At 40.7% G+C, this 27119-nt stretch overlaps 1 protein-coding gene across 1 annotated transcript in view; it reads left to right on the forward strand.

The window, feature by feature from the left end:
• Positions 1–27119, forward strand: part of Akap10 (A-kinase anchoring protein 10) — a 67538-nt gene that overhangs the window by 9017 nt on the left and 31402 nt on the right. Inside the window, exons 3-8 of the mRNA XM_005349894.2 lie at positions 4603–4785; positions 5267–5827; positions 13436–13534; positions 18994–19078; positions 19885–20008; positions 23806–23942. Of these exons, the coding sequence (XP_005349951.1) occupies positions 4603–4785; positions 5267–5827; positions 13436–13534; positions 18994–19078; positions 19885–20008; positions 23806–23942 (1189 nt within the window). The remainder of the gene's footprint in view (positions 1–4602; positions 4786–5266; positions 5828–13435; positions 13535–18993; positions 19079–19884; positions 20009–23805; positions 23943–27119) is intronic.

Below are 27119 nucleotides of genomic sequence, written 5' to 3' on the forward strand. Positions count from 1 at the left end.
GGTAAAACTGCTGGTTGGCAGGAGAGAACTGATTCGGAAGTTATTCTCTTATTTCCACAAACACTCCCTGCCACACATGCTCTCAAACTTGTTTGCATGTATGCATGTGTGCACATATGCATATACCCAGACAAACATGGGGATAAAAGTAAAGTTGCAGTGTGATTACCATGTCCTGCTTTGATTTACAGTAGCAAATAGAGCAAAAATAATAATGGCTTCCATTTATAGATCACTTTTATTCTTTTCGGATTTGGTTTTTAAAGATAGGGTTTCTCTGTGTTACAGCATGGCTGTCATGGAACTAACTTTGTAGACCAGGCTGCCTTCAGACTCACAGGGATCCTCCTTCTGCCTTTTGAGTGCTGAGATTAAAGGTGTGTGCCACCATGCCCGGCCAGCGCTTTTATTCTTGGCATTAAAAAAAGTTGGCTGTAACAGATCACAAAAGACTGGGATATTGCCTTTATTGAGTCATATATTGGTAGGAGAGAGAAATTGTCAAATAATTTTTCCGGATGGTTTGAACTAGTGATGGTAATAAAGAGATCAGGACAAAATTGAAAGTCCAACAGGTTAAATGAATTGAAGGTGTTATTGATTAGATCTGGAATGTGAGGGACACGGATGTAAGGTTTATCACTTGCTGCCTTTCTGGCTTACCTCACAGAACCAAGCTAGGGAGTTACATGTTCAGTTGTGGTATATTGCATGGAAGCATTTTTGAGTCATTCCTTTTTATATGTTTCACACACAGTAATTCTAGGGTCTGAAGTTTTAACCAAAGATATACGAGACTCTAGATGACCTAGGTTGGAATCCTGTCTGTTGAAATGGCCCTTCCCAAGTTCATAGACCTAGGACAAAGTATTTAACTTTTCTACATGTTTGCCTTTACCTCTAAAATGGAGGAAATACCAGTCTTGAAGAATTGTCCAGAGAGACCAAAACGTAAGTAAACCCACAAACCAAACAGTAGAGTGCCTGGTCTGTCCCAGGTGGTGCAATGGTAGTGGTCACTGCCTAGTGTTAAATAGTGAGCTGAAGTGAAGGATTGCAAGGAGCCCAGAAAATTTGAGGTCAGCAAACTTTAGGGAAGACTTCATGAAAAGGATGCAGTCTGTATACACACTGAAAAATAAGAGGATTTAGATGAAAGAGAAGATTGTTTATTTTGTCCCTGCAAGCCTTTAAGTTTTTTGAAAATATATTTATTCAAATAAATATATGTATTCAAATATGTATATTTATATAAGGGCCATCAGATAAGTAAAGGGAAATTTTTACAGAAAGATTGAAATGAGGCTATACAGAGCCATAAAGAGCAGAAAAGAGGCCTCGTCACTGAGTTGCTGCCCAGGACTCAGCTGACTCTCCTTCCAGACCCCTCACTTCCTGATGCTCCAAGGCTCCCTGTCTGTCCGTCCCTGCCTCTTCTCCTGCAGCCGTCTTGCACAGGCCATTTCCACCAAGGAGAAGGAATTGTATCAAATGCTTGTTCTCCAGAACTTCCAAAGTTGATGATCTGCTTCCTGATGGCACTGAAGATTATATCCATTTAAGAATTATACTGGCAGGAAGACATTGATGACTGCTATCCCAGGGATTACTGATAATTATGATAAAAAGAATCTAGTGAGGCATTTAAGAAGAATTTGCCTTTGTTGCCATCGTACTATAACTGAGCATCTAGAATATGGAGAAGTAATTCAGCCCCAGAGCGAGCATACAGCAGCTCCTGATAGAGACTGGGCTGGCTAAGGATGATTACCTGAAGCTGCATGGGTTTTAAGTGCTTATGGCTCCCTGAAGCTTAAGTGAGATTTTTTTTTTTCCAGTAAGTAGATTTTCCCTTCTGTCCCTGTCTGTGTGAGTTCAAGGCCACCTGGTCTACAAGAGCTAATTCTAGGACAGGTTCGAAAAACTACAGAGAAACCCTGTCTCAAAAAAAAAAAAAAAAGAAAGAAAGAAAGAAAAGAAATGCTAGAACAGAGCCTAGATCAAAGGATAGATAGGAGATCAGGCCAGGGATATATTTTTAGGAAGAGGAGTCAGTGAAGGAGGCCATTTCTGCCAGTGGACATTTAAGAGATGGATTTTAGAATGAGAAGGATGGACAGACTCAAGAGGAAATTAGGGAGTGTAGTACCATGGAGTTCAGAGAAAGGCTGTTGGGAAAGAACAGAGGTGATAGAAGGCATGAGTTCCAGCAGAGTGGTGAAGAGGAGTAGGAAAACCATGTTTTCCTAGCATGGATATTTATGTACCATGTATATAGAGGCCAGAAGAGGGCATGGAACTAGAGTTACAGGTGGCTGTGAACCACCACGTGGGTGCTGGGGATGGAGCCCTGGCCCTCGTTAAAAGCAATGAATGCTAGCTGTTTCGTCACTTCCCTCTCCAGCCCCTAAGAAAAAGAACCACACAAATGAATTCATAGCATTTTTGTTATCATGGATATCTAATGAAGATATATTTAGAAAGGAGATAGTCACATAGAATTTTCTATGTATCTGTTGTGTGTATGAAAAAACTAACTGGCAGGCATGGTGAGATGGCTCAGTGGGTAAAAGTGCTTGCCATGAAAGCCTGGAGAGCTTGGGTTTGATCCCCTGGAACCCACATAAAGGTGGAGGAGAGAACCAGTTCTGCAGAGTTGTCCTCTGCATTCCACATGTGAACTATGGCATATGTACTCATACACACATCTTGTGTGCACACACTTGTAAAAGTTTTTTTTTTAATCTATAAATTGGCTGTGTTAATGCACACCTGTAATTGCTAAACTCTGGAGGCTGAAGCAGGAGGATTGTGAGTTTGTGGGTAGCCCAGCCCAACATAGTCAGACCATATCTCAAAAATAACTAAAAACCTAAACAATTGTTTATAAACTTGCTGAAATGGTTTTACTTCAACTAAACATGAAATAAAAACTAGGGCAACCTCCTATTAAAGTTGAACAAATAGTTGTTTTTTGTTGTTGTTGTTTTATTTTGTTTTTTTCTTTGTTTTGTTTTGTTTTTCGAGACAGAGTTTCTCTGTAGGTTTTGGAGCCTGTCCTGGACCAGGCTGGCCTCGAACTCATAGAGATCTGCCTGCCTCTGCCTCCCGAGTGCTGGTATTAAAGGCGTGTGCCACCACCGTCTAGCTGACAAATAGAATTTTAACTCAGCTTTAACAACAACTTTAAGTGTCACTCAGCAGTATTGGGTTAATATTTCCTGCTACTGCATTGGTAACTTTTTTGGGAACTGAGCTCTTATTCTTTAGAGATAAGTGTGATTCTCAACTTTAGCAGCTGAGCTCTCTCTCCAGCCCATAATTTAGAATGCTGAAGTCAAAAGGATAATACTATTTCTTCAGACTATTAAAGAAATATTTTCTGAACAATACAATTTGTGGTCTTGAGGATCAAACCCAGGATCTGCTTGACAAATGCTAAAAAGCAGTTCTCCCACCGAACTGCATCTCAATTGGCATTGTAAGTTTTAAGTGTTTATTCTTATTATTAGTTTTTTGAGAGAGGGTCTTATTATGTAACTTTGGCTTGCCAGGAACTTAGTGTATTGACCAGGCTGGCCTTCAACTCGAGAGAGATTTCCCCTTATTCTTTTAGAGGATGGGACTGCCCTGCCTAAGAGTTTTATTTTTAAGTAACTTGTACTTCAGTTTGCTGCTCAATTTAAAAAGTAAAGTATTGTGATAAACAGTTTTCTAGATTTTTTTATTTCTCTCAAGAATTTATTCTAAATTCAGTTTTTTGTTTGTGAAGCAAGCAAAGATTAAGAAAATGAAAAGGTTCACCTTTCAAAATACTGTCTATGTTTTTATACTTTTCTCTTTGGGGAGACAGGTTTTGCCACTTTGCCCAGACTAAACTGGAACCTGACTTGACTTCCTGGCTCCCTGCTGGGGTGTTGGTCGTATAACACCACACTAAGCTTGGCTTCTGTGCTTAAGTCAAAGTTTTCAGAGAAAGAGCTCTCTAAGTCATAGTTTTATTAATAGAGTGTTTTCTTTACGCTTTGCTTCTGTTTTATAGAATTATCTTCTAAATATTTATTTATTAGAGGTGGGGTATGAAGCCCTGTCTGTCTTGGAGCTTTCTCTGTAGACCAGGCTGGCCCTCAACTGACAACAGAGATCTATCTGTGGCCTCCTATTTGCTGGAATTAAAGGCATGTGGCAACATGTCTGACTTATTTTATTTAATTTTTTTTTTTTTTTAATGTAAAAGGGTGTTTGGTCTGCATGTATATTGTGTCTGTACATCATGTGTGTTCTCACAGAGGCCAGAAGAGGGCACCATATCCCTGGAACTGGAGTTGTAGGTGTTTGTCAGCCTCCATGTGGGTGCTGAGCTTGTACCTGAGTGTTCCGGAGAGCAGCCAGTGCTTTTCTTTTAGCTGAGTGCTCCGGAGAGCAGCCAGTGCTCTTAGTTGCTGAGCTATCTCTTCAGCCTCTTAACTGTTTTCTGAGTGTTGCTTAAGTATTAGAAAGTGTAGTTTTTTTATTTGTTTTTTTAATTTTCTTAAAGCCTGCTCATGGGTTTCAAATCATCAAATTGTGTTTAACTTTACACATTTTTTTCAAAACTTATAGCTTCAATAGCCGTACATTCCCCACAGAAGAGCACTAAAAACCATGCCTTGCTGGAAGCTGCAGGACCAAGTCATGTTGCAATCAATGCCATTTCTGCCAACATGGACTCCTTTTCAAGCAGCAGAACAGCAACGCTTAAGAAGCAGCCAAGCCACATGGAGGCTGCTCATTTTGGGGACCTAGGTAAGTGACTGCAACTTCTTATTAACGCCTAATAAAGGGCAAACGTAATAAAACGTGTGAGATTCCAGTTGAAAGATATTGAACTTCATGATTGGAAGAGACTTTGAAAAAAAACAAGTGCAAGTGTAATGAGGTAGTGCTGTATTGTGTTCATGCAGATATAAGGACTGTCCAACAGAAAACTGAGGAGGTGCATTTGACCACCTAATAAGAATGACAGAAAAGATTACTGACTTTAATAGTACTTTGATACGAATCAAAGTCATGAGTTAAATATACTCAGAGTTTGCTAATTTGAATGTTAAGTGGGGTTGAAGGAAATGGCTACTCCTAGTTAGCAATGGTGTAAAGGAGTAAAAAAGATTATTTTGGAAATAGTCTTTTTGGAAGTATTTTCTGATTCCAATGTTAGAAGAGTTTGTCTTTAGATAGGAAATTGTTACCAAAATAGCTTATTTATTTATTTGCTTCTGTCTTTTAGGCAGATCCTGTCTGGACTATCAAACTCAAGAGACCAAATCCAGTCTTTCAAAGACCCTTGAACAGGTCTTGCGTGACTCTGTTGTCCTCCCATATTTCCTCCAGTTTATGGAGCTTCGGAGAATGGAGCACCTGGTGAAATTTTGGTTAGAGGCTGAAAGTTTTCACTCTACAACTTGGTCCCGAATAAGAGCACACAGTCTGAACACAGTGAAACAGAGTTCGTTGGCTGAGCCTGTCTCTCCATCTAAAAAGCCCGAGACAATGTCAGCATCTTTTGTAACTGAGTCTCTGGACAAGAGGTTGGGGGATTCTAGCTCAGCCCCACTGCTCGTGACTCCACCAGAAGGAATTGACCTGAGTGACAGAACTCAGAACACTCAGAATCACTTGCTGCTCTCCCAGGAATGCCACAGTGCCCCTTCTCTCCATCTTGAAATGGCCAGAACAGGAGCTCCTCAAATCTCCACAGACTCCCGAGAATCCTCCCCCAGACTTACAGTAGCCAGTAGAAACAGCCCCTCCTCTCCACTGCGAGAACTGTCAGGAAAACTCATGAAAAGTAAGTATGTGACGCCTGTGCCTCATCACAGTGCGGGACTTCAAACGAGGAGGACGGGTCAGCATAGAGTCTTTCTGCCTCTGGTGTACACCCGTAGGAGGCTCGGAGGAGTGGGGGAGCCGCGGTGGAAGGAGGTGTTGAGTGGGGACAGTGCGGCAGGGCCCTGTGCTGCTCATTTCACAGTAGTCCAAGTCGATGGTCTCCTGGTCTCAGTCCTCATTGTCACTGTCTAACTGCACCTTACAGATTTATTTTTTTCATTTTCTTTTTTAGATTGCTGGTAGATGTCATTTATTGAGTTCTGTATTAAGTATATTTGGATTTCACTTAATTGTCATGATAGCTGTGTTAAGTAGATATTAATATTCCGTTTACCCTTGAGACTGTTGTGGTTTAGAATGTTCCTTCCTGGGTTGTCTAGTAAGTGATGAGCTAGAATTAAACAGGCATTTTGAAAATAACACTTTCTTTCTTGTTCTGTTAATTCAGAAATCTCACCACATTCTCATTATTTTAATTACTGCTCTTTGGAATTCTTATTATCCAGACTTTATCTTTTTTATCTTCTGTCTCTCTCAAAGGCTGGGTGACTTCTTCAAAAGCTGGCAGCTCTCTACAAAGATAGGTCTGGTTTGCTAATGAACTAATGTTAGTGTGTCAGTTCATCCTGCAAAGTTTCTGGATTTCTGTAAGATTGTGTGTAAATGTGTGTGATTGTAGGCTCACATGCAGAGGTCAGGAGAGTTTTCAAGTGTGCTCCTTCCATAGTGGGCTCCAGGGCTGGCTCTCAGGTTCATGGGGCAAATGTTTTTACCCACTGAACCTTTGTCAGCCCCTGAATTTACTTCTTGAAAAAAAAATTTTTCTGATTTTTTTTTTTTTTTTTTGGTAATTTCTTCTTTCCTTCACTCTCGTTTTGATCTTATTTTTATCTTCATTTTGATCTTATTTTTATCTTCTTGAATTTGTTAGATGTAGTTGTCTGGTAATCCCATCTATAGTTCTAGTGGATCTGAGTCAGAGTGGTTCATTTGGTCAGACTCACACTCTTGGTGTGGAATGTAGATTTTTCAGGGGGTGGGTATGTGAATGTACATTTTGTGAAGTTTTCCCACAGTTTCTAACTGAACTCAACCAGCCACCTGTTTTGTGAGCCTGTGGTGTGGACAGTGTTTAGACCCTGTAACTAGAGTTACTCTTTTGTTGTGTTAAAACACTGGCCAGAGGCAGCTTAGGGAAGGAAGGGTTTGTATCCTCTTACACTTCCAGACCATGCTCCATCATTAAGGGAAGTCAGGGCAGGAGTTCAAAGCAAGAACCTGAAGGTGGGAGCCATGGAGGTATCTCACAGAGATCTTCATTTGACAGTCCATCGCTTCTGTGAGCAGCATTGTCTACCCATTCTGTTATGTCCAAACTCCTTTATATTTTAAATTAACTTTTAAAAGTCATAGGCTTCCATAAAGTTTTTGATCCCTCTCCTCACATCCTTAAGACTAATGTTTTCTATTTCCTTTCTTCATTAGTGTCTGTCAGAGATTAAACGTAGAACTTCAGATTGAGCTATATCCCCTAGTCTGTACTTTATTTAAGAAGATAATAAATTTGATTTCAAGATCTTAGTTTATGTTGCCAAGGGGAGAAAAAAGTAATTTTTTTAGCTGACTTTGATAAAGATAATTAATTTTTCTAGTATTTATGTGTCTTCATAGCTACCTCCCTGGCTTCCTGGTTGGCTTTCCTGATAGCCCTGTCTGTTGTGGTTCTTACGGTTTGGCCCCGCTTCCACTGACTAATTGCTTCATTGTGTTAAGCCTGCTTTATCATCCAGCATCTTCAGCTAGGGGTTGCTGACCTTCCTGACCTCCTGGTTTTTATAGACGTGTGTATATAATCTGTACACCCATTCTGTGAGTTACGTTTCTGTGTGAGCCACCATTTGGGTGCTGGCATTGAACCAGGTCCTCTGGAAGAACAGTTGGTACTCCTAACCACTAAGCCATCTTTTCAGCCCCATGACCTCAGGTTGTTTGTGTTTTTTGTTCATAAAGACATTGTTAGTAATTTAAAATAATAGAGAAAATTTGGTTACTTTGTGTGGTAAATAAATTATTTCAGTAACTAATTATGGTAAATTTATTCTTGTACTTACTATACATCTCATTCTGTTTTGTTTTGTTTTCTGAGACAAGGTTTCTCTGTAGCTTTGGTGCCTGTCTTGGAATTAGTTCTTGTAGACCAGGCTGGCCTTGAACTCACAGAGATCTGCCTACCTCTGCCTCCCAAGTGCTGGGATTAAAAGTGTGCACCACCACGGCCCTGTTACATCTCATTTTTAAGATATAATAAAATAATAGATGGCATAGTCACAGGCTAACTATTCAGGGAAATTTTTATTCAATTTATGAAATATCTGAAGAATTTTCTATTACATAAGCTTTTATATTTTAATTAATTTTAAATTACTTCATATGTCCTGAATTTCAAGAATTCTTAAAATTTAGTGATCTAAAGTCTTATTCTTTAAAAATTTTTTAAAGATTTATTATTTTATTTTACATGTATAAATGTTTTGCCTTTATGCACAAAATGTGTGCCTATTGGGTCCCCTGAATGGGAGGCTATGGATGGTTGTGAACATGTGGTACTGATAGTTGAACCCAGGTCCTCAGCAAAAGGCACAGAGGCTCTAAACATCTTAGTTCTCTCTCCAGTCCCTCAAATATATCATTTTCAGAAAAACAAACAATCGAAACATCAACAATAAAACCGTTATATTATCTTAATTATAAGAAATAAGAAAGTTCTAGATATATTTAATTGTATGGTCTCATGGAGTCACTATTTTTTTTTTTTTTTTGATTTTCGATACAGGGTTTCTCTGTGGCTTTGGAGCCTGTCCTGGAACTAGCTCTTTGTAGACCAGGCTGGTCTCGAACTCACAGAGATCCGCCTGCCTCTGCCTCCCAAGTGCTGGGATTAAAGGCGTGCACCACCACCGCCCGGCTATGGAGTCACTATTTAAGTTCTGTTGTGGTTGGTTGCAGATCAGTTTTGAGCTGAAAGACAAGGTCTTTTTATTTTGAGTGTATGTGTGTTTTGTCTGCAAGTATGCCTATGCACCGCTATGTGCAGTGTCCTCGGGCCCGAAGGTCCTGGAACTGGAGTTACAGGCAGTTGTGGACCTCCATGTAGGTTCTGGAAATCAAACCTGGGTCCTTGGGAAAAGTAACTAGTGCTCTTAACTAAGAAGTCTATCTCTCCAGCCCCTTAAATATTTTAAAAACTAATTAAAGAAATGCTAAATTGAGTAACTTAGTGCTTAAGCATCCTCCTGATGCCTGAAGGAAAGTTCCTTTTTTCCAATTTTTGATGCATCACATACCTTAAAAGGTACATTTTAAAAAAACAAAACACGGTATTTTAAGGAAATTTTTTTGTTCCTTTTTCTTTTTTAAGTCATATTGCATTCGTGTGTGTGTGTGTGTGTGTGTGTGTGTGTGTCTGTGTATGTGTGTGCACACGCACGTGCACAAGTGCCCTACATGCTTAAGGTCAGAGGACAACTGCTACTATATGGGTCCCTGGTGAGCCATCTTTCAGGTCCCCTTTATTATTAATTTAGTTGGTTAGTTTTATTGTTGTATTCTCTTGTTCTTTTTATTATAGAGTATTAAAATTAGTACAATCTAAGTTTTATTGTTTTGTTGGTTTTGGTTGATTGATATTTTGTTAATATTATGTATCTATATTGCCCAGACTGGCCCCAAATTTCCTGGATAAGCTCTTAGAGTGATCAGATGGTCTTAATTATATATAGCTTTTCTGACATATTCATTTATTTCCTCCCCAACCCCTGGGACAGAGTCTCACCTTGTAGCTTTGACTGTTCTAGAACTTACTATGTAGACCGGGCTGTTCTAGAACTCAGAGATCTGCCTGCCTCTGCATCCTAAGTACTGGGATTATGGGTGTGTGCTGCTGTGTCTGGCTTCATTGATATTAAAAAAAAAAACGTTTTATTATTTCTTTGAGAAATTTGTGTGTTTATTATATTCAGCATCCTAAACTCTGCTCAGACCCATACTCCCTTCTCTACCCATCCAACTTTGTATCACTTTTTAAAAATTTATTTTTTTATTTAAATCTGTCGAGACTTGTACTACCCAAATAGTCTTAGGTATGTGATCTTCCACTGGCGTGTGGATGATTTAGCAGTGACTAGTTATATTCTTAGAGAAAACTGACTCCCCATATCCCAGCAAGTATCAGTTCCTCAGCTAAAGGTCACGTGGGACTTTGTGTCCCACTTTGGAGACAGGGTCTCACTGTGTAGCTTTGGCTGTCCTAGAACTCACTCTGTAGACCAGGCTGGCCTCAAACTCTCAGAGGTCCACCTGCCTCTGCCTTTTCCATGCTGGGATTAAAGGCATGCTCCACCATACCTGCCTTAACAACTCTCCTCTTTATGCTAGAATTTGAGCTGGCCTGGGCTTGCACAGGTCTTATATATGCGATCATAATTGTTGTGAGTTCATGTGTGTAGCTACCCTGCTGTGTTCAGAAGATACTGTTTGCCTGTAGTCATCTATTGCCTTTGACTCTTAAACTCTTCCTGCCCCTCTTCCACAATGATCCCTACCTAAGTTTTGAGATGAGGGAGTATGGTATGCATGTTGCATTTAAAACTAAACATTCCACAGTCTCTTAGTCTCTTCCTCGGCCAGTTGTGAGTCTCTGATGAAGACTGAGTGATGCACTAATTTATGGATATAAAAACAAGTCATTAGATGTCAGTTACTATGTCCATTTAGTAGTAGGTTCACCTCTGGGGCCTATGACTTGTCTAGCTATAGGTTCTTGGCCCAGTAATGGTGCTAGATATGGGTTTTATATTATAGAGCGGGCCTTAAGTCTAATCCAAGAATGGTTGGTTATACCTGTGATTGTCCTGCCACTGGTGCACCAGTGGGCATGCCTTGCCAAGCCATCCATTGTTGTAGCCAGTGAGTTCATAGCTGGATGAGATTGATGACTGTTTTCCCCCCAGTCCTATGCATAGTGCCTTCCGTAGCTGTAAAGCCTAGTCAGTGGGAATGAGGTTTCCAGGTATCTATCTACATGTTCTATGATTTAAATATATGGTGTCTTCAACAATAGCATCCGTTTTTGTTTTTGTTTTTGTTTTTTTTGAGACAGGGTTTCTCTGTTGTAGCTCTGGCTGCCCTGGAACTCACCCTGTAGACTAGACTGGCCTTGAATTCAGAGATCCTCCTGCCTCTGCCTCTCTAGTGTGGGACTCGAGGTATGTGCTGCAACCACCCAGCAGCAATAGAGTCTTATTGTCAAGTTTTAGAAGTAACTAAGAGATTAACAAGGGCAATAACTTCTAATGTTTAGTAGAGTCTGTGGACCCTAACTTGCCAATAACTCCAAAAGAGATAGCCAGTTCCTGGCACTGGACTTTTTGTTAGTCTCTGGTGTTACCTCATTATAGGGTAACTCACTTTTAACATCTTATTTTATTTATGTGTGTATTTTAAGGAAACTTCTACCAGTAGTAGTTTTCCATATGACTTTTTCAAAAGGTCGTTAGTGGAACTTGTCCCTTCCTATTCCCTTTTCTGCCCCATTCTTCCTACCTCACCTCAGTTTAACCCTTCCTTTTTAACCTGGTATAACAGAATATTCTATCTCTTCTCCCTTAAAAGCACCCCTCCCCTGTGAACCCTTAGTAACTTTCTGACATATGGGTATTCCAAATGAAACAAATAAATATGAAGATTCAAAGCTACAGCCATGAGCGAAAACATGCATGAGCTGTCTGTCTTTCTGGGTCTGGGTCACCTTACCGAGAATGATCGTTTTCTTCCCCATCCATTTACCTGCAAATTTCACTTTTCTTAATTCTGAATACTATTCCCTTCTGCTGGTGTGCCAAATTTTCCTTATCTGTTTGGCAATTGATAGACGTTTAGGATGTTCACTGCAGATCTACAGAACATTCCACCCAAATTTAAAGAATACATATTCTTCCAAGTTTTAGAGGTTTAGCCGCCCATGGAACTTTCTCCAAAATAAACCACATAGTAGGACAAAAAACAAGTTTCAACAAATATTGGAAAATTGAAATCACATCCTGCATTTTGTCTGGCCACTGTGAAATAAGGCTTCTTTTCAACAATAGAAATGATAAAAAGTATACAAAGTGAACAGCGCCACTGGACAGAGTAGAGTGAGAAGAGAAATAAGTTTTTGTTTTTTTTCTTTTTTTAAAAAAAATTTATTTATTTATTATGTGTACAATATTCTGTCTGTGTGTGTGCCTGCAGGCCAGAAGAGGGCACCACACACCATTACAGGTGGTTGTGAGCCACCATGTGGTTGCTGGGAATTGAACTCAGGACCTTTGGAAGAACAGGCAATGCTCTTAACTGCTGAGCCATCTCTCCAGCCCTGAGAAATAAGTTTTTGGTTCCTAGAATTGGACTTCAGAAATGAAAACACGGCATATCAACATATGCATAATGAAGGCTGTGCTAAGAGGAAAGCTTATAGCACCATGTATGTACATAAGAATATTTGGGAGATACTTTTCTACTAATTTAATGGTGCATAGGAAGGTGTTAGAAAAACAAGAGCCATCAACAGCCCAAACAAGCAGACAGGAAGAAATCAAAATCGGGGCTGAGAGAGAAGGCTCGGCTCACCACCAGGATTAGGTCTGAAGTTAGTGAAGGAAATACAAAGAATCTATGAGACAACTGGATCTTTAAAGGTTGGCATGCCCTTACCTTAATTAGACAAAAGAGAGGATCTAAGTTTGTAAAATTAGATGAAAAGGAAGATATTATAGCAAACACTGAAGAAATTCAGAGAACCCTAGAGACATACTTTAAAAATACGTGCAGTGGTGGTGCATGCTTTTAATCCCAGCACGGGGACGGGGCGGGGGGGGGGGGCAGAGGCAGGCAAATCTCTGAATTGAAGGCCAACCTGGTCTACAAGTACCAGTTCCAGGACAGGCTTCAAAACTAAAACTACAGAGAAATCCTGTCTCAAAAAACAATAAATACAAAACTCTATTCCCCTCAACTGGAGACTAAAATAAATGAGTAACTCTCTAGAGATATTTTTGACCTTAAGTTCAATCATGATGAAGCAAATATTTGCTTTCATCCTGTAACAAGTAATGCGACAGTCACAAACTAAGGAAGAGATGATCCCTGTTGACCTCAGTTTCATAGAGTTTGGTTCATGGTTCCTTGGCTCCATGTTTAAATGTCTCAAACATTTTCTATAAATGTAGATTTCTACAGACTGTTTTGAGCTTCTGCAGTTGTGTTAGTGTGCACATATTTCAAGCTGAGACTCCAGAGAAGAGGCAAAAAGTAACAAAGAGATCATTATTACTAAGGAGCTTAGTAGCTCATTCAGACAGTGGAAAAAAGAGCTGACACAAGGTTTTCCTGTTCTGTGAGCAACACGGTGAAAGGGCAGTTTTCCATGAAAGTTGACTTGTAGTAGCACCACACAGCAAACAGCCCTCTACTCTTAGGAACACAGTCCTTCTCAGTGGTTTGAAGTTGTCCTTTTCTTCTCTTGTAGGTATAGAACAAGATGCAGTAAATACTTTTACCAAATATATATCTCCAGATGCTGCTAAACCAATACCAATTACAGAAGCAATGAGAAATGATATCATAGGTAAGCAGTCATGGGGAAAAGAACTGACTGGTTTCATTACTGACTAGGATTTTTTTTCTTTAACATTATTATTGAGTTTTGTTTCTTTGTTTTCAGACAGGGTCTTACTATATAGCCATGGCTGGCCTGGAAAAAAAGGCTGGCCTCATAGAGATCCATCTGCCTCTGCCTCCTGAGTGTTGGGATAAAGGCATATGCCCCGACACCCAGCCAAAAAAATTATTTATGATTTTTATGCGTATATATGTGTGCTTACATGAATATATGTCTATCACATGAGTGCAAGAGCCCATGAAGATCAGAAGAGGGCATCAGGCCCTTGGAACTGAAATAACTGACAGTTGTGTGTGGCCCTGTGGGTACTGGGTACCAGACCAGGTCTTCTGCCAGAACAGCAAGTGCTCTTAAGTGCTGAACCATATCTCCAGCCCCAAGGAGATTTTGTGTGTGTGTGTGTGTGTGTGTGTGTGTGTGTGTGTGTGTGTGTGTGTGTGTGCGCGCGCACATACATGAAATATAACAGTTCTCTCCCTAGTTTGTTTTCTTCCTTCCTTCCTTTCTTTTTTTTTTCTAGACAGGAGTTCTCTGTGTATCCCTGGCTATCCTGGAACTTGCTCTCAAACTCACAGTGGTCCACCTGCCTCTGCCTTCCAAGTACTGGGGTTAAAGGCTCCTAGTCTCTTTTCAAAGTGCTTTTTTAAAAAAATTAATATTTATTTTATATGTATGTGTGTGTGCTTGAATATTAACCATGTGCATGCAGGAGCCCTCAGAGGTCAGAAGAGGGGCATTTGGTCCCCTGTAACTGGAGTTACAGGTGGTTGTGAGCTTTCGTGTGGGTACTGGAAAGGTCTTCTGTAAGAGCAGTAAATACTCTTAATTGTACTATCTCTCCAGCTCCCTCCCCTGTACTTTTATCTTTTTTTTTTTTTAAGATTTGTTTGTTTATTATGTATACAGCATTCTGCCTGCATGTATGCCTGCAGTCCAGAAGAGGGCACCAGATCTTAATAAGAATCTCAGGGGCTTGCGAGATGGCTCAGCAGTTATGATCACTGACTCCCCTTCCAGAGGACGTGGGTTCAGCACCCAGTTCACAACTATCTGTAACTTCTTCTTTTTTTTTTTTTTTTTTTTTTTTTGGTTTTTTGAGACAGGGTTTCTCTGTGGTTTTGGAGCCTGTCCTGGAACTAGCTCTGTAGACCAGGTTGGTCTCGAACTCACAGAGATCCACCTGCCTCTGCCTCCCGAGTGCTGGGATTAAAGGCGTGCGCCACCATCGCCCGGCTATCTGTAACTTCTGTTCCTAAGGATCTGCTACCCTTACACAGATCTGCAGAGAAAAAAAACATCAGTGCACATAAAGTAAAATAAGTAATTTATTAAAAAGAATCTCACAGATAAATACAATTTTGTAAATGAGGAAGCTTGAGAGTAGAGAAGTTAGGTGCTTTCAAGGACATCACAGGATTTGTTTGTAACTAGTTTTGTTTAGAGACAGGGTCTCACTATGTAGCATTAGCTGACCTAGAACTTGCTATGTATACCTGATTATACCTTCTGAGGGCTGGAATTAAAGGTGTGAACCCCTATTTTCTTGGTGACAGTTTGTTCATTCTGTTAAGTTAACATTAGCCTTATTTTATGACCTCAAATCCCTGCCGAAATCAGAGTTATAGAGGCAAACATTTCAAAAATGTATTTCCATCTAGAAATAGACATAGACATAACTATGTGCATAGACAAAACTATGTCAGCAGCTATATTTCTCTATGGCTCAAAGTTTTACAATGGGGAGAAGAGGCACTGGAGAAAAGACTAAGAATGCTTCATGGTGGGCGGTGGTGGTGCACGCATTTAAACCCAGCACTCGAGAGGCAGATGCCGGTAGCTCTCTGGGAGTTCGAGGCCAGCCTGATCTACAGAGTTCCAGGACTGCTCTGCTACTGAGAAACCCTGTCCCCAAACAAAAAAAGAGTGCTTCCTACTCTACCAGACTCATTTCAGTTCTCAGCACCCTAGAACTCCAGCTGCAGGGGACCAGTTCTCCCCTTGGCCTGTAAGGTTACCTGCACACATGTCACACACACATGTCTCACACACACACACACACACACACACACACACATCCCACAGAGATTAAAAAAAAATTAAAGAGGAAATTCTTTGTGTGGCTGGAGCGATGGCTCAGTAGTTAAGGAGAACTGGATTCTCTTTCAGGGCACCTGAGTTTGATTCCCAGCACCCATAGCAGCTCACAACCACCTCTAACTCCAGATCTAGGGGTCTGGTTCTTTCTGGCTTCCATGGACAAACATGTCCACAAAAATAAATGCAGACAAAACACCTGTTCACATTTTTTTTTAAATTGGGAGAGCTGGGTGTTCCTGGGCAGAGCTATAATCCCAGTGTTGGGGAGGAGGAGACAGGTGACAGTATGGTTTTATGGAGTGATGAAGATATTAAATGATGCTGATAGGTTAAATAAAATGGGCACTAAAAATTTGGAGGATTTGGCAACTCCACATACTCTCCTCATCTTAGTAATAGTAGACTGTAGACAAAACTTCAAAGAGCCAAACATGGTGGCACACGCCTTTAATCCCAGCACTCAGAAAGCAGAAGCAGGCAGATTTCTGTGAGTTCAAGGCCAGTCTAGTCTACCAGAGCTAGTTCCAGGACAGGCACCAAAGCTCCAGAGAAACCCTGTCTTAAAAGGAAGCCGGGCGTCGGTGGCTCACGCCTTTAATCCCAGCACTCTGGAGGCAGAGGCAGGCGGATCTCTGTGAGTTCGAGACCAGTCTCTGGTCTACAGAGCTAGTTCCAGGACAGGCTCCAAAGCCACAGAGAAACCCTGTCTCGAAAAACCAAAATAAATAAATAAATAAATAAAATAAAAGGGAGGGTGATTTTGACATACTAGGATGGCGTGGCCAGGCTCTTCTCTCCTGTATACTCTCAAAATGTGAGACTGGTCTGTGACCCCAGATACATGGGCTTTTCCCCCATCAACAACTAGTTAAGACTGGTCTGTGACCCCACATACATGGGCTTTTCCCCCATCAACAACTAGTTAAGCAAATGATTCTCTAGCAGGTGCTCCTCAGATCTTTTACTTGTCACTTCAGTTCTGTCATGGATTACCTGGAAGTAGCCTCAGATTCTGCAGATTGAGGACTTGGTCCCACAATGCTTCCCCTTTCTAAGAAGGCCGCGCGCGGCCCATGTTGCTGCTTCTCATTACCCTCCTTGGGTTTGGTTAGTTTCCTCGAGTAGCATATAGAATTCTGGGAAATACTTACATTTTCTAATTTGTACTTAGGGTATTTAGAAAGGATTCAGGTCCATAGTGAATGAAGGCTGTGACAGGGCAAATTAGAGAAGGAACATGGAGCTCATCTTTCTCCATGTACGCACCAGTCTCTCTGGTCATTAATGTGAAACTCCAATTTCTCAGGCCCATACTTAGGTTTTATAGAGGTTTCACTGAGTGGGCATAGCTGAGCATGATTATTGGTCATGAGTCATCACCCTGCCTTCAATACCCCTCACTGAAAATGCTTACTCTCTTGTAGGCCAAGGTCATAGGTTCCAGTCATTCTGGTGACCAGGCCCCTTCCTGAAACTCTCTAGGGGTTCCTAACTACTGGCTGTCTCATAAACATATGATGAAGACTCTCATAACACCAGAGACTCCAAGAAGTTTAAGAGCCGACTGCTAGGAAATTGGCCAAAGACCACACACGTATCCCAGTATCACAGCTTAGTATTGTCTGGGAGAGTGGTAGATAAAGGGATCAGGATGTGACCCTTGAGTTTCTTGATGCCTCTTTAAAGACAGGAACAGAGCAGAACTGGCTATTACGGTTGCTTCAGGGTTTTTCTAGGGATATTTAACAGCCAGCTAAATAGCTTATGAATGTACTATAATTTATTTAGACAGTTCTCTTCATAACTCTAACTTCTAAACTTTTAAATCTTATAAGTAGTATTGCTGATTAAAGGTATTTTGTTTATCCAGAGGCAGGGACAGGTGGATCTCTGTGAATTTGAGGCCACCCTGTTCTACAAAGAATTGCAGAGACCAACCAGGGCTACATAGTGCCTGTCTCCAAAAAAGAGCTAATGTAGAAACTGCCAGATTACCCTGTAGAAGATACACTGGTGTATCCTGCTGTTAGCAGTGGTATCAGTTTTCCTCGGCCCTAGTTAGCTTAATCATATACTATTAAATAATGTGTGAGTGTATTGGCCGAAGCAGTTTTATGCTGATTTTCTTTCTGGTTCATTTGATAACTCACAAGTTTATGTATCTTCATAATAGCCATTTTGTTTTTGTTATTATTTGTTTTTTAAACAGAAGAAAACTGGTGGTGACTGGATCATGACAAGAGTGCCACCACCTCTGCTCCTTTGAAGTCATCTGTTGTGCCTTGGTTCAGTTTTTGTTTGGGATGGGATGTGGGCCATTAATTAGTGGTAATTTTTTACTTGTCATACATATTCTGACTTATTTTCCTTTTCTTTCTTTCTTTCTTTCTTTTTTTTTGAGACAGTGTTTCTCTTGAAACTCACTTTGTAGACCAGACTGGCCTTGAACTCAGAAAGGTCTGCCTGCCACGCGTCCTGACTTTTAAAAAAAATGATTTATAGCTGGGCAGTAGTGGTGCTTACCTTTAATCCCAGTACAAGAGGCAGAGGCAGGAGAATCTCTGAGTTCAAGGCCAGCCTGGTCTATAGAGCAAGTTGTTTCAAGACAGCTAAGGCTACACAGAGAAACCCTGTCCCAAAAAAAAAACCAAAACAAAAAAATTATTTTAAATTGTGTGTGTATGTGCATATTTCTGTGTGTAGGTGTGAGCACGTGAGTTTAGGCATCTGTGGAGTTCAGAAGAGGGTGTCATATGCCCTGAAGCTGGAATTATAGGTGGTTGTAATCTGCCTCACATGGGTGCTGGGAACCAAACTTGAGTCCTCTGGAAGAGCAGAGGACTAACCACTGACGCTGACCACTGATCCATCTCTTACCCTATTCCCATTTGTTTTAATTGCCTTTTCATCTTATTTTTGGAGCAATGTGTTTTGGAGTATTGCTTGTCTTGTTCAGTATTTTGATCTGTTTTCCATATGGATACCTCAAAAGATTTTTCCTGTTCTAAGATGTTACCTATACTTTATTCTCATTCTATTTATTTAGATCTTTATTTGGGGGGTAGTGTATTATACCACGGTGGAAGTTGTACGACAACCTATAGGAATTTGTTCTCTTCTTCCATCACATGGGTTTTAGGTGTTGAACTTCAACATCAGGTTTGACAGCAAGTGCTACTGAGCCATCTTGCCACCCCTTTTAGTTCTATTGGAAATGTCATGTGTATGCCCTAACTATTATTTCCAATTTGGTTTAAAGTGGGTATAGCTTGAATTTAGTAGAAATTCAATTGCTATTTCTTTCACAGCAAAGATTTGTGGAGAAGATGGACAGGTGGATCCCAACTGTTTCGTTCTGGCACAGGCTGTAGTCTTTAGTGCAATGGAGCAAGAGTAAGTTCATATTCTCACATTAGCATTCCTGGGAAATCTGGCTCCTGGTTAGAAAATGGACTTCACTCAACTAAAAACAATGCACTTTTGAAGATTCAAGTCACTTGGATAAAGCTATTTGGGGTGATTGAGGCTGTAGTATATGACTGATAATCTGTTAATTTAATAATGCATGTCTTCAGATGGACATCTGATTTGTTCATGCTTTCAGTTTATGCTCTATAAACAATAATAAACTGTCTCCAGACTTTTTAAGATTATTGCTGTGTGCCTTTAAAATTTTATATATTCATTCTTTTACTCCATATTTTTTACGTGTTTTTTATGTACAGAGCCACAAGTATGCCTGCTTTAGAGGAAGTTACAGCTCAGTTAAAGAAACAGTCCATGTTCTTTGGTTACCTTAACATGAAGTAGCATGTATGAACTATCAGGAGAAAGCCACAAACTCGTTGAGAGATGGGGAGATGGCTTACAGCTGAAAGTAATCAGGAATAACATATTGGGAAGTAAGGCAGCCTTGACCCAGGTTTTTAAGAATAAAAAACGCGGTGGTGGCATACACCTTTAATCCTAGCACTTGGGAGGAAGAAGTAGGCAGATCTCTGTGAGTCCAAGGCTAGCCTGGTCTACAGAGCTAGTTCTAGGACAGCTAGGACTACACAGAGAAACCCTGGCTCGAAAAATAAAAAGAAAACATTTAATAGGAATAGTTTTGGAAAGAGTGTTTTGTTTTTGTTTTTGTTTTTTAGTTATGCTCTTTCCTTGGTCTTTCCCTCAAATACTCCCTTTTTGTCCACATGCAGGCACTTTAGTGAGTTTCTGCGAAGTCATCATTTCTGTAAATATCAGATTGAAGTGCTCACCAGTGGGACTGTTTACCTGGCTGACATCCTCTTCTGTGAGTCAGCCCTCTTTTATTTCTCTGAGGTAAATTTTGCATTTTCTTTTATATTCTGTTAGAACATTCCAGCCTCATGCTGGGGATCTGTCTAAACAAAATGACATAAAAGAGATAAGTCATTTCCAAATGGTTGTTTTAGGTTGTGCTTTAGGCAAGAATGCTTTAATGGCATATTCATCAGGTTAAAGAGAAAACTCAGTGTAAAATATCTCTAGTTTTAAAAAAGCACTTTAGTTATACTATAAGAGAATACATTATAAAAATTTTTTTTAACTATTTTAAAGCCATAGAATTGAAAGCTAGGAATATAACTCAGTTGGCAGAGTAATTGCCTAGCATGCATGAAGCTCTGGGTTCAGTCTCTAACACCACACAAAACTAAGTGTGGTGCTGCATACCTGTAATTCCAGCATTCATGAGGTAGGGGCGCAGAAGGATCAGAAATTCAAGGTTATCCATCCTTTGCTACATAATGACTTCGAGGACACCCTGGTCTACTTGAGCCTCTACCTCAAAAATAAATAAATAGGAGCTGGGGAGATAGCTGAGTAATAAAGTGCTTGCTGAATAAGCATGAGTACCTGAGTTCAGATCCATGGAACCCAAGCGGAAAAGCTGGGCATGGCCATACATTTATATGCTCAGCATTGGGAAGTGGAGACATGAGGCTCCTTGGCGCCTGATGACTAGCTAGCTAGTCTACTCGGTTGGTGAGCTTTGGGCTATGAGACTACGTCTCAAAAAATAAGGTAGGGTGCAATAAGGAACACGTCTGATGTCAGCCTCTGCCTTCATACGCTCACACATGAACACAGGTACTCCCAACATACACACACTAAGCGTGAATAAATAGCTGGGCATTGGTGGCACACGCCTTTAATCCCAACATTCAGGAGGCAGAGAAAGGTGAATCTCAGTTTGAGGCCAGCCTGGTCTACAGAGAAAGTTTCAGGACTGACACCTACTGAGAAACCCTATCTCAAAAAACCAAAAATAAATAAATAAGGCCATAGAGATGTCTACTTTATTCCATTGCGGTAATTACAGACCAGATTTTAGAAGAAAGAAAGGTTTTCCTATGTTCATCATTTTTACTTTTGCTACTTGATAGAATTTTTCAGTATAATATTTGAAGCAAACTGTTAATCTCTATAAGACATATATGGTATTTTTCAATATTTATTCCTCTTACTGAAATTTTTTGTTGTTTAAAGATTTATTTATTTATTTATTGTGTATAGTGTTCTTTCTGCATGTCTGCACGCTAGAAGAGGGCACCAGATCTCATTATGGATGGTTGTGAGCCACCATGTGGTTGCTAGGAATTGAACTTAGGACAGTGCTCTTAACCGCAGAGCCATCTCTCCAGCCTCTTATAGAAGACTTTAAAAAAATTATTAGCATATAATCATACATGATAATGAACTTTTTTATGACCTATTCATAGATGTACATAATATATTTTGATTATATTCACATAAATACTTTGTCCCCCCCCCATTTCTGTCCTGTTCTCAACTGCCCTTCTTCTATTTGTTTTATGGGGTTTTTGTTGTGTGTGTGTGTGTTTTGGGGTGTGTGTCTGTGTCCGTCCGTCCAAGTGAGTTTCATTAGGGTTGTTTACAGTAGCACGGACACTTACATTGACTTTACCTGTAAAGAACATGACTCTCCATCCCTCATCTGTCATTAACTTCATGTAATCTTTGGAGAGCTATGTAGCCCCATGACCCCTTCTCCCTTCCACTACAAGGTTGTTGATGGGCCCAGTCTGTGGCAATCTTTGCAGGTAATCACAGCTGCTGATTACCTGAGTTCGGCAGGGGAACAGCCACACTGTGCCTGGGATTCAGTGTTCCACATCACTTGTTCCCTTCCTCCAGCTCTAACATTCTTTCTGACTCCTCTTCCATGATTTTCCTCAAGCCTTGGAGGGAGGGATACAGATGTCCCATTTACAGTTGCATATTCAACAGTCACTTATGGGACCTCTGTCTTCACCACTGATCACTACAAAAAGAAGCTTTTCAGCCTGACATGGTGCTGCATACCTTTAACCCCAGCACTGGGAAACTGAGGCAGGTGGATCTCTCTGAGTTTGAGGCTATCTTGATCTACATAGTGAGTTCTAGGCCAGCCAGAGCTACATAGTGAGATCCTGTCTTAAAAAAAAAAAGTCTCCCATCAAAACTATAGCACTATTCTATGTGTTTGAACATGTTATTTAGAAAGCATCTTGACAGTTGACAAGCACATCATATTAACTTTGCAAAGCAACAGTAGTATCATACCCCCTAGGGCTTCTGACCTTCTTAGCCATGAACTTTTTTGCCTGTGTTTTTTTTTTTAATATTTATTTATATATTTTTTATTTTTTGGGGGGGGTTTTCGAGACAGGGTTTCTCTGTGGCTTTGGAGCCTGTCCTGGAACTAGCTCTGTAGACCAGACTGGTCTCGAACTCACAGAGATCTGCCTGCCTCTGCCTCCCGAGTGCTGGGATTAAAGGCGTGCGCCACCATCGCCCGGCTATTTATTTATTATGTATACAATATTCTGTCTGTATGCCTGAAGACCAGAAGAGGGTGCCAGACCTCTTTACAGATGGTTGTGAGCCACCATGTGGTTGCTGGGAATTGAACTCAGGACCTTTGGAAGAGCAGGCAATGCTCTTAACCACTGAGCCATCTCTCCAGCCCTTTTGCCTTTGTTTAAACTACCAAATGTAGATTATTTCCTTTGAAGTGGGTTTCAGATATAATCAGAAAACAAATTGATTACCTCCATGACAGACTTGCCACTATTGTACTAGTGAGCACAGCTTGCCTGACTGGTGAGGAGTGTTGAACACATAGTCCTTAGCCAGGTAAGACTGTAACAGTTCTCCCCTGTACCCTGTAAAGAGCCTTCCTACTTAGAAGCCTTTATTCCATTTCCAGCTAGATTTCTCTTTGTCATGTGATCAGTGTTATTTCTTCAGCAAATGGGGTCTTACCATCTAGTTCTGGTGGGCAAACAGCTGCAGTGGCAATTGCCTGATACTATTTTGAGGGTCTTGGGGCCTCCCTGCTCAACAGCTTGTAGGAAGATAGCACTTTCTGGCACTTAAATTTGGTTTAATATCCTATGGCTTCTGAGAGCAGCCTTACCCGCCTACAGCAGGTAAGGCTTGCAGCTTTATATCACTGTTTATTAGGCTTCAGCAGATGAAATGTTTTTGTTGTAAAACAAATGGCTATTTTAAAGATTCCTGTGGTAGGTTCTGGTTTAGCTGTCAGGAGGCCATAGGTTCACAGTCCCCAGCATCACTTGGCAGAGCAACTCCCAGTTTCACAATGCCACAACCCACATGTTTGAATTGGGCCTTTTGCAAGAGTGCACTAAACATACAGTTGACTTGTTTACATTGTTCCCCTTATGACCATGCTTGAGACCAGTATTTGTTCAGATTATCTTTCTGAATGTTCATATGTCCTGATGGAATGGTAGCCATGATTAGGTATAAAAGAATTACTTTGGCTAATTCACTGTCATTACTGGTAAGGAAGTATGAGTCCAAATTTGTCTGATTTTTTTTTTTTTTTTAACTGCAGTGAACTGAAATTTGTATCTCATTGTCCATGGTGTGTGTTTTTGTTGTTGTTAATTTTACTCCCCCAAAAGAATATTTAAAACTTGTCTGCTATATGCTTCTAAAACTTGTTTCTGTGTTGTTGACGGGTGTGGAGTGAAGGGGGTCTTTTTCACTTTATTACTAACTGCATGTAGGTTAAAAGTGGTGAGGAAACTGTTTCTGGTCTTACTCTCTTGTGTTTTTCTTCCTAGTACATGGAAAAGGAAGATGCAGTGAATATCTTACAGTTCTGGTTAGCAGCAGATAATTTCCAGTCTCAGCTTGCTGCCAAGAAGGGCCAGTATGATGGACAGGAAGCACAGAATGATGCCATGATTTTGTATGACAAGTAAGTTTGTTTGTCAGTGTGTTTTGAGCAGAACTGTACACTGTGGTAATAATGTTGAATCCTGTCAAAGGATTCCCCAGCACACTGTATAAAAGTTGATTTGGATGTGTTGGATGCAGAACTTTTCAGTCAGAGAACAAAAGTCCCTGCTGAGGAAATTGAGGATTTTTATATAGCAAGTAGGACTTGCTGGGGAGGTGGGGGTTCTCAGAAAAAAGCTATGTTGCTCTAGGTTTGATTAAGAAATCCTGTCTCGGGGCTGGAGAGATGGCTCAGTGGTTAAGAGCATTGCCTGCTCTTCCACAGGTCCTGAGTTCAATTCCCAGCAACCATATGGTGGCTCACAACCATCTGTAATGAGGTCTAGTGCCCTCTTCTGGCCTGCAGGCATACACACAGACAGAATATTGTATACATAAATAAATAAATATTTAAAAAAAAAAAGAAAGAAAGAAATCCTGTCTCAGGGCTGGATGGCTCAGCCACTAAGAGCACTGCTACTCTTCAGGAGGATTGGGGTTCCATATCAGCACCCACTTAGCAACTCATAAGCACCTCTTACTTCAGATACAGGGAACTCCGTGCCTTCTTTTTGACCTCTTCGTGCACCAAGCTTGCACATGACACACAGACATACATACAGACGACAAGATACTCAGACACATAAAATAATATTAATAATAGAATATATATAGAACACCTTAAAAAGGAAGAAAGAGGTCTGGAGAGGTGGCTCGGAGGGTGGGAGCACTGGCTGCTCTTCCGGAGGTCCTGAGTTCAATTCCCAGCAACCGCATGGTGGCTCACAACCATCTGTAATGAGACCTGTTGCCTTCCATGCCAGCAGTACATTGTATGCTTAATAAATAATTAAATATTTAAAAAAAAAGGAAGAAAGAAGCTCTACCTCAAAGAAGAAAGTAGATAAGTCCTCAACAGAGACTCTTAGCATCACTCTGTGGCCTCCACACACACATGCAACACATGCGTGCTCTCTTGCACATGACCATGTGTGCATACATACATACATATGTGAAAAGAGAAAAAAATTGAATTTTGTCAGGCAACAAAAGCTTGAAAACAAATTTCACACAAATGCATTGATGGAGAAGTGTGACACTTAGAAGAAACTGAGATAGAGGCAGCGTGTATAGAGCCCCGTGGACCAGCAGCTAGGCTCCATAATTCCCAGCATCAGAAAAAGGAAAGAAAACTTGAGTTTGGGTATTAAAAATGTTGTTTCTAGAAGAACATAATAGAAATACACTAAACTAATTGGAACAGATTGGAAAGGGTGTGACTTTATCATAGGTTCTACTACATTGACAATAATTGCTAGTTTGTTGGAGTTTTTTTCCAGTAGTTTTATGGCTTTTGTCTTTAGTGGTAGGAATTGAACCCATGACCTTGTATATGCTAAGAATGCCTCTACCTCTGGGCTACACCAGCCAGTTTCTCATTAGTTTTCACCAAAGACAAGAAATGGGGGGGGGGGGATCATTTTATAAGTAAACTAAAACATCTTCTTGGGAAAGTGAGAGAACTGGCCATCCCCATCGCCATGTTGTCACTTACATCTCTCTTTTCTTGTGAGGAAATTGTATCCACAGACAGATGAAAAAAGTGACTTGAGGATTAGAGAGCTTTACGGGCCTGGGGACTGGACCAGTGACTCACCAATGACGAACTCTTGTTCCTTGCTTTTCAGAGAGGCTCAGCAGCCCCTCAGGCAGCTCATAACTCTATGTAACTCCATCTCTAGGGGATTTGACACTGTATTCTGACTCCATAGACACCTGTGCACATTTTGCACATTCATACAGACAACACACACACATGAAAAGAATTAAATATAGAAGCAAGAACCCTGTGGTGTTCGATTGAAAGGGCAGGCATATCTAGACCATTGGTTACTAAACATGGGACTGCAGGTTTGTGTCAAGTTGTCTGTGTAATAATCATTTAGGAGGGGCTTGCAAGGTGTCTCAGAGGTTAAAAGCACTGATGCTCTTCCAGAGGACCTGATTTCAATTCAAAACCATCTGTAACTTAGTTCCAGGGAATCCAAAGCTACTAGGCACCCACATGGCACACAGACACACTTGTAGACAAAACACCCAAACATATAAAATAAATAGAATCAATCTTTAAAAAGATTCACCTAAGAGCTTATTAAAAATTCACTTCCAGGTGCTGGAAAGATAGATTAGAAGTTGGGGGCACTGGCTGCTCTTCCAGAGGACCCAGATTCAGTTCCCAGCCCCCCCCCCCCATGGTGGTTTACAATTGTCTGTGACTCCAGTTTTAGGTGGTCTGACACCCTCATACAGACATACATGCAGGCAAATCCCCAATGCACATTAAATAAATAAATCTTTTTTTAAAAATTCACTTTCAGTCCTGTGTATTAGATTCTGATTCAGCAGGATTGAGTGACTCAGAAATGCTTACTCTTTTGAAAACATTTGATAATTCTGAGGGATTTTTCCGTTTTTCTGATTTTTCTGTTTTGAAGGTAAGGAACTAAGTCACATGAAGGACATTGTTTCTCCAAGTCACAGAGCAAGGTAGTGGCAGAACTTTAGTAGAGATCTAATTCTTCATGTTCAGCCGAGTACTCCCTGCTATGGGGAGTTAGTGGAAGGTAGGTGAGGACAGTGATGCTGTTTGATGGGAAGAATGCACAGGAGAAGTTTGGTTGAGGGTGCCTGGAAGCTGAACTCATGGGAGAGTATTTGTCATTGCTTACAGCACGAGAGAGGTGCTTTCTGCTATGGAAATGCTGTTGAAAAGAGAACAGTTTCTGAATGCTGGAGCAGAGTAGTGGCCAGGGCCCCACTCAAGCCTGGCTGGAGCCCAGGAACCACACAGAGCAGATTCAGTATCCAAGGCATCCCATTGCACTCCGGGAGGCACTCTCTGGAGACTAGGTGTCCTACAGCTGTTGTTGTGTTAGTTGGTTGTCAGGTTGGACTTTGTAGTTTCCTGCTTGTTTCCTCTTTCTTGTATGCATCATCATCCCTCTGTGTTTCTGTCATAGATGGAGACAGACACCCCTGGACTATTCAAAAGTTTTCTTTTCCTCCTGTTTGCACTGCTTTTTTTTTTTTGTTTGTTTTTGTTTTTTTTGGTTTTTCGAGACAGGGTTTCTCTGTAGCTTTGGAGTCTGTCCTGGAA

Source organism: Microtus ochrogaster, chromosome 7, assembly GCF_000317375.1.
Source record: "Microtus ochrogaster isolate Prairie Vole_2 chromosome 7, MicOch1.0, whole genome shotgun sequence".
NCBI lineage: Eukaryota > Metazoa > Chordata > Mammalia > Rodentia > Cricetidae > Microtus > Microtus ochrogaster.